General features: G+C 48.5%; 1 protein-coding gene across 3 annotated transcripts in view; it reads left to right on the top strand.

Moving 5' to 3' along the window:
• Positions 1 to 16,420, top strand: part of LRRC1 (leucine rich repeat containing 1) — a 142,975-nt gene that overhangs the window by 90,443 nt on the left and 36,112 nt on the right. For all 3 annotated transcript variants that reach the window (XM_070418390.1, XM_070418388.1, XM_070418387.1), the window contains exons 3-4: positions 577 to 655; positions 9,395 to 9,484. In XM_070418390.1, coding sequence (XP_070274491.1) covers positions 577 to 655; positions 9,395 to 9,484 — 169 coding nt within the window. The remainder of the gene's footprint in view (positions 1 to 576; positions 656 to 9,394; positions 9,485 to 16,420) is intronic.

Here is a 16,420-nt window from a genome sequence, read left to right as displayed (position 1 = left end):
GCTGATATGGTCATATGAAAACATAAGGGGAAAAGCCTAATGGGAATTACAACAGAATACGTCAGTGACTTTTTTTAACCCTCATCGGAGGATACTTTGATTATTAGAGAGAGTGGAAGAGTGAGGGAAAAATAGGGAAATATCGATGTGAGAGAAACACGTTGATTGGTTGCCTCCTACACACACCCTGACCAAGACCCAGGCCCCGGAGGAGCCTGCAACTGAGGTATGTGCCCTTGACCAGAATCGAACCTGCTATCCTTCGGTCCACCGGCTGACGTTCTATCCACTGAGCCAAACCAGCTAGGGCCATCAGTGACTTTGATGGTGATGGGACTTGGTATTTGTTGTTGTTTTTAATATTTTCTTTAATATGCTTCTGTTATAGAGCACATTCCCTTCAACTAGGAAAGCAAATATAAAATAAATGTAGAAAAATACTTTAGAAATTCATGTCACGTTTGAATAGAGGTCATAATTTTTAGATACTCTCTTAGGACTGTGGCCCATCTTAAGGATGATGAAAACTGTTAACAATAGTGGTAAATTATAGTTTTTTGTTTTTTACTCCTACAGATATTCCTGAAATTCCAGAAAGCATCTCATTCTGTAAAGCACTACAGATAGCTGACTTCAGTGGAAACCCACTGACTAGGTAAGCTCTCTGTGTGTAGTTCTAAGGATATCTTTTTGGAGAACCAAGCAAAGAACATAACTAGGTTACCCATCTTAGAGTCTTAGCGGTGCCTGGATGGAGGCTGTCTTTATCAAGGATGCTCAACCTTCACAGACATTCATTTGCAAATAGCACTGTACAATGGAAGGTACATTGTGCTATTGATGGAACACAAAAGATGCTAGAGGATTTGGTGATGCATGCTGGAGTGAACAAAATAGGAGTGAGGAGTGCATTTCTGAAGCAGTGTGACGAATTGGAGTAGCTTATAAATCCTCTATTGATCCATCTTATCTTGTGGAATAAGATGGAGTTCTAAACTCCCATAGAGCTTACTCTATAGATATCCAGGGAGAAGTCCTATTAGAGATATTTTTTCCACTCCAGGAATGAAACATATTTAGTATCTCATTTGTTTGTTTGTTTGAAAGCAACTCTGCTGACACCATTATTTCCATACTTTAGAAATAGCTGTGAGGATTTCTTTGGGTTTATTCTTCCACATAAAGCCACCTTTGCCCGTCTTGGGTAGCCGAGTGGTGCTATTGTGAGCCCTTTACTGTGGCTCTTGGCTCAGTCGTGAGCCCACTGACCACTGGCTTCCTAGCACCTGTGCGCCCACACAGCAATGCATACACAGCCCTTGAGAGTCTGTTCCCGAGGTTTCTCTGGGCCAGGTGGATCCATTTCTAAGGTTTTTCAAGACTATGTAAGCAGCCTCAGGAGAAAGATACTTTTCTCTTTCATTTCCTCCCCGCCCCCCTTAAAAAAAAAACGGGTATAGGAAGATCAAGATTAAATTAAAATTTGGGATTTGTCTCACCCATTTCAAAATTGCTTGGGACTTCTTGGGTGTGGAGTGATGGGGAATGCCCTCTTCAATTTTGTTTTTTCCGTATCTGCAAATTTTCAAGAAGTAAATATGTTTTTTTTTTTTTTTTTTTTTTTTTTTTTTTTTTTTTTTTTTTTTTTTTTTTTTTTTTTTTTTTTTTTTTTTTTTTTTTTTTTTTTTTTTTTTTTTTTTAAATAATTTTTATTTCTTAAAGTATTACAAAGAGTATTACATATGTCTCCTTTTTCCCCCCCATGACATTCCCCCGGCCCCTACCCCCCCGCCCCCCCCCGCCCCGTGTCTTGTGTCCATTGGTTAATCTTATATGCATGCATATAAGTCCTTCAGTTGGTCTCTTAATCCCCCCCCCAACCCTCCCCAGGCTCCCCATTGTAGTTTAACATTCTGTTCAATGTTGCTCTGCTTCTGTATCTACACCTGTTCATCAGTCCATACTGGTCCCCTTTATTTGTCCCAACCTCACTGGAGTAGTCTCAACCTCACCAGGGCCGTCTGAGCCTCACCAGGGCCGTTTCAACCTCACCGGGGTCGTCGCTACCTCATGGGGGCCGTTTCAACCTCACCGGGGTCGTCCCTACCTCACCAGGGCCGTTTCAACCTGACTGGGGTTGTCGCTACCACACCGGGACTGTTTCAACCTGACCGGGGTTGTCCCTACCACACCGGGGCCTTTCGACCTGACTGGGGTCGTCCCTACCTCACGGGGGCCGTTTCAACCTGACCGGGGTTGTCCCTACCACGCCGGGGCCGTTTCGACCTGACTGGGGTCGTCCCTACCTCGCGGGGGCTGTTTCAACCTCACCGGGGTCGTCCCTACCTCACGGGGGCCGTTTCAACCTGACCGGGGTTGTCCCTACCACGCCGGGGCCGTTTCGACCTGACTGGGGTCGTCCCTACCTCACGGGGGCTGTTTCAACCTCACCGGGGTCGTCCCTACCTCACGGGGGCCGTTTCAACCTCACCGGGGTTGTCCCTACCACGCCGGGGCCGTTTCGACCTGACTGGGGTCGTCCCTACCTCACGGGGGCCGTTTCAACCTCACCGGGGTTGTCCCTACCACACCGGGGCTGTTTCAACCTGACCGGAGTTGTCCCTACCACACCGGGGCTGTTTCGACCTGACTGGGGTCGTCCCTACCTCACGGGGGCCGTTTCAACCTGACCGGGGTTGTCCCTACCACGCCGGGGCCGTTTCGACCTGACTGGGGTCGTCCCTACCTCACGGGGGCTGTTGCAACCTCACCGGGGTCGTCCCTACCACACCGGGGCCGTTTCGACCTGACTGGGGTCGTCCCTACCTCACGGGGGCTGTTTCAACCTCACCGGGGTCGTCCCTACCACACCGGGGCCGTTTCGACCTGACTGGGGTCGTCCCTACCTCACGGGGGCCGTTTCCACCTCACCGGGGTTGTCCCTACCACACCGGGGCTGTTTCAACCTGACCGGGGTTGTCCCTACCACACCGGGGCCGTTTCAACCTGACCGGGGTTGTCCCTACCACGCCGGGGCCGTTTCGACCTGACTGGGGTCGTCCCTACCTCACGGGGGCCGTTTCAACCTGACCGGGGTTGTCCCTACCACGCCGGGGCCGTTTCGACCTGACTGGGGTCGTCCCTACCTCGCGGGGGCTGTTTCAACCTCACCGGGGTCGTCCCTACCTCACGGGGGCCGTTTCAACCTGACCGGTGTTGTCCCTACCACGCCGGGGCCGTTTCGACCTGACTGGGGTCGTCCCTACCTCACGGGGGCTGTTTCAATCTCACCGGGGTCGTCCCTACCACACCGGGGCCGTTTCGACCTGACTGGGGTCGTCCCTACCTCACGGGGGCCGTTTCAACCTCACCGGGGTCGTCCCTACCTCACGGGGGCCGTTTCAACCTGACCGGGGTTGTCCCTACCACGCCGGGGCCGTTTCGACCTGACTGGGGTCGTCCCTACCTCACGGGGGCTGTTTCAACCTCACCGGGGTCGTCCCTACCACACCGGGGCCGTTTCGACCTGACTGGGGTCGTCCCTACCTCACGGGGGCCGTTTCAACCTCACCGGGGTCGTCCCTACCTCACGGGGGCCGTTTCAACCTGACCGGGGTTGTCCCTACCACGCCGGGGCCGTTTCGACCTGACTGGGGTCGTCCCTACCTCACGGGGGCTGTTTCAACCTCACCGGGGTCGTCCCTACCACACCGGGGCCGTTTCGACCTAACTGGGGTCGTCCCTACCTCACGGGGGCTGTTTCAACCTCACCGGGGTCGTCCCTACCACACCGGGGCCGTTTCGACCTGACTGGGGTCGTCCCTACCTCACGGGGGCCGTTTCAACCTCACCGGGGTTGTCCCTACCACACCGGGGCTGTTTCAACCTGACCGGGGTTGTCCCTACCACACCGGGGCCGTTTCAACCTGACCGGGGTTGTCCCTACCACGCCGGGGCCGTTTCGACCTGACTGGGGTCGTCCCTACCTCATGGGGGCTGTTTCAACCTCACCGGGGTCGTCCCTACCTCACGGGGGCCGTTTCAACCTGACCGGGGTTGTCCCTACCACGCCGGGGCCGTTTCGACCTGACTGGGGTCGTCCCTACCTCACGGGGGCCGTTTCAACCTCACCAGGGTTGTCCCTACCACACCGGGGCTGTTTCAACCTGACCGGGGTTGTCCCTACCACGCCGGGGCCGTTTCGACCTGACTGGGGTCGTCCCTACCTCACGGGGGCTGTTTCAACCTCACCGGGGTCGTCCCTACCTCACGGGGGCTGTTTCAACCTCACCGGGGTCGTCCCTACCTCACGGGGGCCGTTTCAACCTCACCGGGGTTGTCCCTACCACACCGGGGTTGTTTCAACCTGACCGGGGTTGTCCCTACCACGCCGGGGCCGTTTCGACCTGACTGGGGTTGTCCCTACCACGCCGGGGCCGTTTCGACCTGACTGGGGTCGTCCCTACCTCACGGGGGCTGTTTCAACCTCACTGGGGTTGTCCCTACCACGCCGGGGCCGTTTCGACCTGACTGGGGTCGTCCCTACCTCACGGGGGCTGTTTCAACCTCACCGGGGTCGTCCCTACCTCACGGGGGCCGTTTCAACCTGACCGGGGTTGTCCCTACCACGCCGGGGCCGTTTCGACCTGACTGGGGTCGTCCCTACCTCACGGGGGCCGTTTCAACCTCACCGGGGTTGTCCCTACCACACCGGGGCTGTTTCAACCTGACCGGGGTTGTCCCTACCACGCCGGGGCCGTTTCGACCTGACTGGGGTCGTCCCTACCTCACGGGGGCCGTTTCAACCTGACTCGGGTTGTCCCTACCACGCCGGGGCCGTTTCGACCTGACCGGGGTCGTCCCTACCACACCGGGACCGTTTCAACCTCACCGGGGCCATCCCAGCCTTACCGGGGAAACAGGAAGTTTGGCCCTCTGTCCCCTGCCGGCGGCTCCCCACTAGACAAAATCTCCAGGCATTCCTGGTGGTTGCACATCCAGCGCTCCTGCCCTCCACCAAGTGCACAGACTGCCTGTCTGCTGTCCCGCAGCGCCCCACCAGAGACTGGGACCAGTGGGCATGTTTGTGCGCTTGCTGGTACAGCAGTTCCACAGTGCCGGCCGAGTCAGGCCCAGCCCTGGCCGGCCCCGGACCCGACTCTGCCCCCCGATTGCGTCCCTCCCAGATGCAAGGAGCTGAAATCTGCAGCCTGCTGGGATGGGCTCAGTACTTGGTGCTTCAGCACATCCTACTCAGTCTCTATGCGCTTCTTTCTATGCGAGGGGTTGAAATCTGCAGTTTGTTGGGTTGGGCTCTGTACTTGGTGTCACATCCTACTCAGTCTCAATGTTCTTTCTCTCCTTCCAGTTGTAGAGCTTCCACTGGGCCAAGTTTCCCATGGTTCTGTATGATAGGTGTTTGTCTGATATTTGGTAGTTTCGATGTTGTTGTGCGAGGTAGCACGCACAGGTCTCTTCCTTATGCCGCCATCCTGGTTCTCTTGGGTCTGCTTCTTGAGTGTGTCTCTCATGGCTGCGAGCAGTTGAAGTCTGCAATTTGTTGGGATAGGCTGCAAAAGCGCAGGTGGGTCTTTTTGTGCACCTGGCACAGCTTGGATGGGGATGTAAATTGATTAAGGCTGAGACTCAGGGAGTCGCCATGGCGGAGCAAATAGCACTGGCTGAGTCTCCGCGGCCCCTTGACTCTCTGCCAGGGCTTTGTGTCCCCCAGTGCCGGCGAGCAGCTGTGCAACAGAGTCTCCCTCGCTTTCTGATGGCTGCAAGGCCGTGCTGCCTCTCCCCGTAGGGTCTGGTGCTTCATGATCCCGCCTGAACCAGCTCAGTGGATTTGAAAGTTTGCAGAAGAAAAGGCGCTTCTACTTGTGGGTCTGGCACAGCCCAGATGGGAATGTAAATTGCGTAGGGCGGGATCACAGGGAGTCGCCGGGGCGGAGACTCAGTGGCCCCTTGCCTATCCAGGACACCAGGACTTTGCGTCCCCCAGTGCCGGCGAGCAGCCGAGCGCCAGAGCCTCCCTCGCTTCCTGACCGCTGGAAGGCCGTGCCGTCTCTCGCCTTGGGGCCTGGGGCCTCAGAGACCCGCCCGAACCAGCTCAGTGGATTTGAGAGTTTGTAAAAGCACAGTCATTCCCTCTTGTGCCTCTGGCACAGCCCTGAGGGTAGGGCGGGGTCACAGGGAGTCACCAGCATGGATGAAATAGCGACGGCGGCGTCTCCGCGCCCCTCGCCTCCCCGGGACACCAGGACTTCTTGTCCCTCGGTGCCGGCGAGCAGCCGCGTATCAGAGCTTCCCTCGCTCTCCGACCACAGCAAGGCCGTGGCCGCCTCTCCCTGTGGGATCTGGGGCCTCAGAGACCCGCCCGGAGCAAGCCCAGAGGATTCGAGGGTTCGTAAAAATCCGAGAATCCATTTGCAGCCCGCGTGGCGTGTGACTGCGTACCTCTGGTTTTGGTGCCTCCGTAGCTCCCACTCAGTCTCACTGCGCTTCTTTCTTTTCCTCCAGTTGTAGATCTCCCACTGGGCCAACTTCCCCATGGTTCTGAGTGGCGGTTGTTTACTTCATAGTTGATAGTTTCAATGATGCTGTGAGAGAGCAGCACACACAGGTCCGCTCCCTACGCCGCCATCTTGGTTCTCCACCAGAAGTAAATATGTTTTTAAAAATATTTCTGGCTTCCCCTGTTTGAATTTCAGTGAGGAAGTCACTATTAGCATTTATTTATTTTTATGAAAAAGAGTGATCTAGTAAGCTGTAATCTAATCGCTTTCTAACTTATCACTGTGCCCGAGTCTTACCTCTTTCTTAACCATCTTCCATGCAGTTGTTCCTCTTCTTCAAACCTTTAGCTCCTGCTCCTGTAAGACAGAGTGCGAGCTCCTTGATGTGCTCTGCCTTCTCCCCCACCCCTCTCTGACCTTGGTCTGTCTTTCCACCTTCGTTGCCCTCAGTTACCTGTGTGAGACATCATGCTCTGCTGCCATAAAGTGCTCACAGGCCATTCATTTCACATCTCTCTCTTTTGGATGATGCCAACCCTTTCACCCTCCTTTAGGTACAGCTGGAGCATCTTGTCTTGATTAATCCCAACAGTCCCTTCCCCCTCTGGTCTTCCATAATCCTCTGTGCATACTTATTTCATAACACTTGACATTTACATTTAAGTTCTTTCTTTGACCAAGACTCCAGGACTAGACTGAGAATGCTGACTTGTGTTCCTCTATTATTTATCGATATATTTCCAACCCTACTATAATTTCTGGAATGGAGCAAGCATTCAGTAAATGTTTGTTGAACTCACTAAGCTATTTATCCCTCAGGCAGTTAGTCGAGTTAGGCAGCTGGGAAATATTCATTATGCTGCCCTTGATTTTTTTTAACCAGTTGATTGCTTAATCCCCTTTTCTACTTCTCTAGCCTTCCTTTTCTAATGTCTGCTGACGTAGGACTTTACCATTATCTTAAAACTCGCTCCTGGCACACACCCACACTGTATGAGGATTTACTGGGCTTTTCCCTGGCCTCATATTTGGCAAGTTTCTTAAAGTCAAGTCCTTTTAATTTGGCAGGTGCACTGTTTTAAGAATTAAGATGTTTGTGAGTTGAAAGGGCCATAAAAATTATTTAGCTTGGCCTACTTATGGCAAAATAAAGTTAGGCTCAAATAATTTAAATCTGCGGTCGCCAACCTTTCGGACCTCACGGACCACCAGTGGTCCGTGGACCATCAGTTGGTGACCGCTGATTTAAATGATCTTAGGAGATCATGAAGCCCCTGAGTGGCATCTCAGACTAGAATTCCTTTCTCCTAACCTTCAGTCTGTGCTTCCTCAGTACTTAATCTAGCTTGGCTCTTAATGTTAACAGCTAGGAAAAAGCAAATCATCCATTTAAAAAACTCATTTTTCTTATATTTAAGGTCATTTTATCTAGTTTTAAAATTATCAAATGATATATTTTCTGGTAAAAACTCAGGCAAAAATATAATTTGTATCATCATAATTGAAATCAATAAAATTTTTAATGTAAATTTACTTCTGTTACACTATGGAAGAGGCTTCAGCTTTGTAAAAATCATTACCAAGAATGTATGTCAATGATTATGAAAATTCCAGTTAATACTCTTACCTTGCAGGGCCTGGGTTTGGTGTTAAAGTTTGGAATTATCTGTATTAAATGTCAAGTAGTAACTTAGTATTTGCTTTTCAAAAAAGAAACCTGGAAGGAAAAAAATGGAAGATTCTAATCTAGAGACTATCACTAAAGCAAGCCCCCCCTCCCCAATAAGTTATGTGTTCTGTTGTCTACCTTTGATTTATGTAGAAGAACCTTCAGCATTTTACATGCAATGAGATTTTTCTGCCTTTAATTAGTTTTTTCCCTCTCCCTAAATACGGTAACCATAGAAATATTGAAAGTAAACTTTCTTTCTGAGTTTATAGTTTATTTTGAAACCTTGCTTTTCAGTGGAGTTTAAGGGAAGTATGAAAAATGTCCTTTTGTGTAGAACATAGTGAAACATTATTATCTTAAGTGATTGGCATCTTAAGTCAAATTAAAAGAAAAATATTAAGAAAGTAGCAGTTGGCTGTCAGCTAGTCAATTCTAAGCAATTCATAGCTCTGCTATGGGTATTATAAGCTGTCATGTGTTTCATTATAATTGTGTGGGCTAGAATTTCTCTTTATTTTCTGCTAATCGATAAAGTCTTTTCACTCTTAGCTGCAGTGACTATCATTTTCTTTCACACAGCACTCATTAGTCACACATTTCCCCTCCTTTATTCTTAAAGCCTGCATTTTTCCTCTTTAATTATTTCTGGATCACCCTACCAACAAGTGTTTATCATGACCTGTACTTGTTTTTTTCCTTATAAGTGTCTTATATATAGGAAGACAAGGCAAACTTGCTATGCATAATGTAATTTTTAAGAAGTTCTTTGTTGTTGTTGTTTTAATTTAAGTGTTTAATGAGCATAGCATTTTTAGTTTTTTAAAATTTATCTTGTTGAAAGTATTACAGATGTCCCCATTTTACTCCTCCCCACTTATCCACATCCCCCCCCCCCCTTTCCTCTGAAATTCATCTGTCCGTTGCATGTTTCACGGTCTCTGGGTCTGTTTTGTTTGTCAGTTTATTTTGTTCATTAGATTCCACATATAAGTGTGATCATGTGATACATGTCTTTCTCCGACTGGCTTATTTCGTTTGGCATAATATTCTCCAGGTCCCTCCATGCTGTCTCAAAGGGTAAGAGATCCTTCTGTTTTACAGAGGTTATTTCAATTAGCATATAGAAGAGATCATTATAATTACCTTAGTTTACACTATATATACACTTTTATTTCTAATTAACAACCTTTTTGTTTTGTTTTAGATTACCAGAAAGCTTCCCTGAATTACAGAACTTGACATGTCTTTCTGTCAATGACATCTCCTTACAGTCCCTACCTGAAAACATTGGCAAGTAAGTTTTTATGGGATGTTTCTGTATATCAGGGCAAAAGGACGCCTGTATCATCCATTCTACCCTCCTTCTCTTTTAAATTCTTGTTTTTCTGCTCAGAAAGCCATTTACGTAGTCTTCACTTTCACCCACAAGAAAGATCATAGCCAGCCTCCTGTGTTTTTGCAACCAATTACCCTTGTAAGTTAATGGTTGAAAAGGATCCTGCTACTTGTTACTAGTGAAAACCCCAGGTTGTTTGGAAGTTCTCTTTACATTGATGGGTTCCGAAGTATTTAAGCAAAGTGCCAGGTGCCATGTAGGTGGTGAGTAAATACTATTAGCAGCTACCATTCTTGGTAATTTTACACCATGTTGGGGAAGGGAGCCAACGGAGGGCTCCATTGAGAACTTAGAGAGCGTTCCCTGAACAACAGCTGTGCCTGCCCGTGTGTGTGCTGTCGTCCTGAGGATGGGGGCTGAGAGTGGTGTGTCCGGAGAGCAGGCGCAGAACTGGGAGGGGTGGGATGCGATGGGGACATTTCCATGGTGCTGGCTTAGAGGTTGGGGAGGACAGCCATGACAAGAAATAAATCCTTTGAGGAAAATATAAGCTGATGAATAAATGTTCTGTTCTGCATTTCCAGAGATTACTTAATTGAATTATCTTAGCAGATCTTTTCCATGCCTCTAGGACATACAGTGGGTTGAATCAGGCTGGTGGCTTATGCTTAACCACTTAAAATAAAAGCTCTGTATGGCCAGCCTTACCTGGTGGACCCATGTCCCCCACTGTCATAAAGGATTTCTGTGTTTACCTGTCCTGCCTAAATTCTAAGACAAAACAGGAACTTGCTTTTTGAGAATTACAGTGTATCTGACAAATGTCTCTTCTGCAACATTTCTCTTAGTTTCCCTCCTGTGTAGGCAGAAGACCATTGGCTAATCCAGTTTCAGCAGCAAGTCCATATTTTCCCCAGATTCACACTGATGTCTTAACATTGTGCCAGCAGACTTCTTGCTGATTAAGAATTGCACCCTTTAGTCTGGCCAGTGGCTCACTGGTTGAGTGTTGACCTGTGAACCAGGAGGTCATGGTTCAATTCCCAGTCAGGACACATGCTTGGGTTGCAGGATAGATCCCCAATAGGGGGCATGCAGGAGGCAGTTAATCAATGAAGTCCCAAGTCCACCCCTGAGTTCATGGTATGAGTTGCAGAGGAAACGAGTGTTTTTATTGTGGGTTTCATGCACTTGCACTTTTGCTATGTTAAGTTTCATATGTTTCTAATTAATATACAGAGTGGGGTAAAAGGTTTATAGTTTATACAATAATCCTATCTAATAAAAGAGAAACATGGTAATTAGCCGTACATCCGCTACCCTTCCCATTGGCTAATCAGGGTGATATGCAAATTAACTGCCAGCCAAGATGGCGGCCGGCAGCCATGCACTGAAGCGAACAGGGAGGCTTGCTTGCTCCAGTGACGGCGGACTCCAACGTTCCCCGCCTGACTTGCTGGCCTCTCAGCTGCAACTCTAAGCAACTATGTTGCAAATATAGAAGCTAAACAAAACCCCAGAAACCTGCTTTAGTCAGCCGGGCTTCAGCCAGCCGGACCGCAACATTGTATCAAATACAGAAGGTAAACAAAGGCCAGAAACCTGCTTTCAGCAGCGAGGCCTGAGAGCTAAAGCTGGCCCAGAATAAAAGAAAAGAAAAAGAAAAAAAGGAGCGGTTGGGAGCTTCAGTCACCCGCCAGCCTGAAAATGGCCCTCAGTCCCTCATCCAGACTGGCCAGGCACCCCAATGGGGTCCCCCACCCTGATCCAGGACACCCTTCAGGGCAAACCAGCTGGCCCCCACCCGTGCACCAGGCCTCTGTCCTATATAGTAAAAGGGTAATATGCCTCCCAGCACCAGGATCAGTGGAGCCGCGAGGCCTCCTGGCACCTGGATCAGCGTGACAGGGGGCAGCGCCCAAACCCCCGGATCGCCCTGCGGCTCTGTGTGTGACAGTGGGCGGGGCCACAACCTCCCTATCCGCCCTGCTCTGTTCCTGACAGGGGAAGGCGCCTCAACCCCCTGATCAGCCCTGCTCTGTGCCTGATAGGGGGGAGCTCCCAAACCCCCTGATCGCCCTGCGGCTCTGTGTGTGACAGGGTGCAGCGCCCCAACCCCTGATCGGCCCTGCTCTGTGTGTGACAGGGTGCGGTGCCCCAACTCTCCCCCCCCCACACGGGCCCTGCTCTGTGTGTGATGGGGTAGAGCCATAACCTCCCCACGGGCCCTGCCCTGAGTGTGACAGTGGCGGCGCACCAACCTCCTGATGGGCCCTGCTCTGTGGGTGATAAAGGGCGGCGCCCCAACCCCCGGATCGGCCCTGCTCTGTGTGTGACAGGGGCCGGTGCCCCAACTCCCCTATCGGCCCTACTCTGTGAGTGACGGGGGAGCTCCTCAACCCCCTGATCGGCCCTGCTCTGTGCGTGATGGGGGAGTTCCCCAACCCCCCTGATGGGCCCTGCTCTGTGAGTGACAGGGGGCAGCGCCCCAACCCCCTGATTGGCCCTGCTCTGTGCGTGACAGGTGGGAGCTCCCCAACCCCCTGATGGGCCCTGCTCTGTGCGTGACAGGGGGGAGCTCCTCAACCCCCTGATAGGCCCTGCTCTGTGTGTGACAGGGTACGGAGCCCCAACCCCCCTGATGGGCCCTCCTCTGTGCATGACAGGGAGCAGCGCCCCAACCCCCGGATCGGCCCTGCTCTGTGTGTGACAGGGGGCGGTGCCCCAACTCCCCTATTGGCCCTACTCTGTGAGTGACAGGGGGGAGCTCCTCAACCCCCTGATCGGCCCTGCTCTGTGCGTGACAGGGGGCGGTGCCCCAACCCCCCAATCGGCTGTACCCTGAGCGTGACTAGGGGTGGCATCGAAACCTCCCGATCCGCCCTGCTCTGTGCTTGACAGGGGGCAGTGCCCCAACTCCCCAATCGGCCCTGCTCTGAGCCCAACCAGGGGCTGCACCTAGGGATTGGGCCTGCCCTCTGCCACCCGGGAGCACACCTAAGCCAGCAGGTCATTATCTCCTGAGGGGTCCCAGACTGCGAGAGGGCACAGGATGGGCTGAGGGACCCCCCCCCCCCCCCAGTGCACAAATTTTTGTGCACCGGGCCTCTAGTTAATAAATAATAATGCAAGAATAAACTCCCATACTCACAACTGTAAACCTACTTTTGCCCACCTTGTATTACTCATTTAAATACTCAGGCTGATGCCGCCTTCCTCCTGCTTCTCAGGGTCTCTGGAATAGGATTTCCTTGTACTTTTCCTCCCATCCTTTCTCGGCCTTTCCCTGACCTTCTATCCCAATTCATGTCTTTTTAAAAAGGTTTAATGTTTTTAGAGAAAATATTTTCTTATTAAATCAGAGTGCTCCCTCACTGCCCACTGTATTATTTCAGTGGAAAATGTTATTAGGAATCATTTTAGAGTAAGTTACAATATTTTACCCCCTTTTTTAATCTCATCTTTTCTAATAACATCCATAGCTGTTTTTGTCAATGTCCAAACTTCTCTGGTATCTGCATTTTCCACCAGTAATAAGGGTAGTGGGTTTTTTGTTTTGTTTTGATTTTAGATTTAATCAGCCTGTGTTACTGTTATAGCCTTGTGTATACTTATTGTTTCCAAAATAAAATTCCACTTTGAGCTTGAACCTTATGCTGAATAATCACCCAGAAAGTAAGAATATGGGGTAGGGCTGTCAGATAAATGAATCAAATGCCTCTTAGTAGGTTAATCTGTAGAAGTAAATGGGAAATAGAGAGTTATCTATTCCTAGTGGTTAATAATTTGTTGCCATAGCAAAAGATTTCTGATTTCTACCTGTTGGATTTAAGATTTGTGCATGTTAAAGTAACAGCCTGCTTGCGCGTAGTAGAAAGAAACAATCAAAGAATGGACTCCTCCCTGGAGAAGATGGGGCACCTCTGTTTTCCTAGATTGTGTTGAAAACATATTTGCAAGTTGAAATGGTGAATTGTTGGGAAATCTCATAGGTGCACAGGTATGCTACACTCTAAGCAAATCATTATTTGAAAGTTAACTTTCCTCAAGGCAAAGATTCTTCGGTTTCCCAAAGGATTCCCAAATGAGCATTTAACCAAGCTAAACAACATCTTGCAGATAGTATGGTTTTGTGAACAAGACACCAGTATTTGATATTCCAAAAAATTTAAAAAGACCACAATCAGAGGGAGAGGGGTTGGGGAGCTGGATAAAAGAAGGTGAAGGGATTAAGCAAAAAATCATATACATAACACATAGACACAGACAACAGCATGGTGACACCCTAGGGAAAGGGGGCTGGGGGTAAGGGTAGGTACAGGTGGGCACAGGGGAGATGGAGAGAGCTTTGCTTGGGCCGGTGGGCACACGATGCAGTGTGCAGATGATGTGTTGTTTGAGTTGTACACTTGAAACCTCACGCTGGTTGCTCTGCCTTCTCTCCACTGCAAAGCATTATGTTCACACCCTGTACTACATGGTTACACGCCTGGGGACCATCAGTATGCTGGGTAGCTCATTAGATTAGAGTGTTATCCAGATATGCCCAGGTTACAGATTTAATCACCAGTCAGGGCACATACAGGAGGCAACCAATGAATGCATAAATAAGTAGAACAACAAATAGATATAGAACAACAAATCTCTCTCTCTCTCTCTCTCTCTCTCTCTCTCTCCCCCTTCCTCCCTCTCTCTTTCTCTCTCAAAATGATAAATAAATAAATAAATAATAATTAATAATAAATAAATAATAAGTAAATAAAGTAATGAGGTACTGATACATTGCTACAACATTGATGGACTTTGTAAACATGTTAAGTAAAAGAAGCCAGCCAGGAAAAGCTTATATTGTATGATTTCATTTATATGAAATGTCCAGTGTAGGCAAATCCATAGAGACAGAAATCTAGATTAGTGGTTGGCAGCGGTTGTGGAGGTTGAAGGGGTTATATAAGGAATGACTTCTGATGGGCATGAAGTTTCTTTTGGGATAATGAAAAATTTCTGGAATTAGGTAGTGGTGATGTTGGCACAATCTTGTGACTCTACTAAAAACCACTGAATTGTGCACATTGAAAAGGTGAGTTTTATATTATGTGAAGTATAGCTCAATGAGTAAAAGAAAAGGATGGACTTTAGGCAAACTTGCAACCTGTTGCTGCTTAAGGATGATAGTATACCTGGGAAAGTGACCTGGTCTATTCTTACTGAAAATACTCTGTAGTGTCAACTCATAAGGAATGTGCTGAGGTCATTTTGTCTCAGTTACTTGCACCTGGTACCCATACTAGAGCCTCCAAAACATTCACGTGATGTGGAGTGGCAGTGAAGGTGGGAAAGTATAAAACCCCACTGGGAACTCGTGGGGAATCCTGAGGGTCGGGGAAGCCCCTGCTGCAGTCTGAGAGCCTGCGCCCTCTCTTTACTTTGTGCATCTGTCTCCATGAGCTTTCACATCCTTGGCCATAAAGAAACAAATACCCTCAAAAAAAAAAGTAAGTTTGCCTAAATATGTCTAAACATCTCTACTCTATTTATCTGAACATTTTTTCTTTAAAAAAAAATAGCCCTTTTGAAGGAGAAGAAATGCATGTAATAGACTGACATAGTACCCCAAACATAATTGTCAGTTATTAAATGGTTATTATCAATAAACTTTTAAGTATGACAGTTTGTTGTAGAAATAGAGCCAGTCGATACCCCTGGGTTCACTGGCAGATTGAAGTAGAGCTTGTGGGTCTGATGTTGTCACTGCTACCCTTGGGGATGGTGACGTTAATTTTAGTGGCCTTGAACTCAGTGAGCCATGTGGCCCTTGCTGATAAGGCCTGCGCTAGGCTGTTTACCTGTGTTGTATTAGTGCAGGCTTCCTACAAAGAACAAATCTTTTTGAAAACTATAATCATATTTAATGCTCTTTTGTGAAGCCTTGGAGTTTCTATAAAATAGGTATTATTTTTATTTATTTTTATTTATTTTTTAAAAATATATTTTATTGATTTTCTACAGAGAGAAAGGGAGAGAGATAGAGAATCAGAAACATCGATGAGAGAGAAACATCGACCAGCCGCCTCCTGCACATCCCCCACTGGGGATGTGCCCACAACCCAGGTACATGCCCTTGACCTGAATTGAACCTGGGACCCCTCAGTCCGCAGGCCGACGCTCTATCCACTGAGCCAACCGGTTTCGGCAAAATAGGTATTATTTTTAAAAAAATTAGAAAACTATCTGGAGCAAAGCCACCATAAGGAAGTATGTAACCAGAGATTTCTTAAATACTAATTTTGTATTTAAAAAGCAGAAGTACAGTCAGGCCCATGTGGTTTAGTTGAGTGTCGATCTTTGCACCAGGAGGTCCATAGGTTGCTGGTTCGATTCCCAGTCAGGGCATATGCCCAGGCTCTATCCCCAGCAAGGGGTGCGAGGAGACAGCTGATCTATGTAGATGTTTCTCTCTCATTAGTGTTTCTATCTCTTTCCCTCTCTCCCTAAAAATCAATAAAAATATTAACTTTTTAAAAAGCAGAAGTATAATGAATGTAAACCACTCCCCCTATCTCCATCACTATTGTTTTCCCTAAGTATCATTGCCATAATTATAGAGTTTATATTTTAATGGCTTTATAGTATACTGTCATTTGTTTGCTTGGCCTACCTTAATTTATTTTATTCTTTACTTTCTTAATGATTTTGGCCACCAAAAAGGGTGGGGGGAATCCAAGTGGATTAAAAAGGGTTTTTATTAAAATATAGTGGAGTACAGATGTAAATTCTTTAAAGTAACTACTCCCCCAGGCCCTGAAATAGAATCCTAAAAATACAGTTGGCCTACATTCGGACTTAGAAAAGAGTATTACTTTTGCCCCTGCTATCATGAGCTGTGTAAAACAG

The sequence above is a fragment of the Myotis yumanensis genome, unplaced genomic scaffold (assembly GCF_028538775.1).
Source record: "Myotis yumanensis isolate MYYU_CA2020_CCGP unplaced genomic scaffold, mMyoYum1.0.hap1 SCAF_6, whole genome shotgun sequence".
NCBI classification, from domain to species: Eukaryota; Metazoa; Chordata; class Mammalia; order Chiroptera; family Vespertilionidae; genus Myotis; species Myotis yumanensis.
Note: the sequence above shows the minus strand (reverse complement) of the source record. Positions and strands in the feature narration are given on the sequence as shown.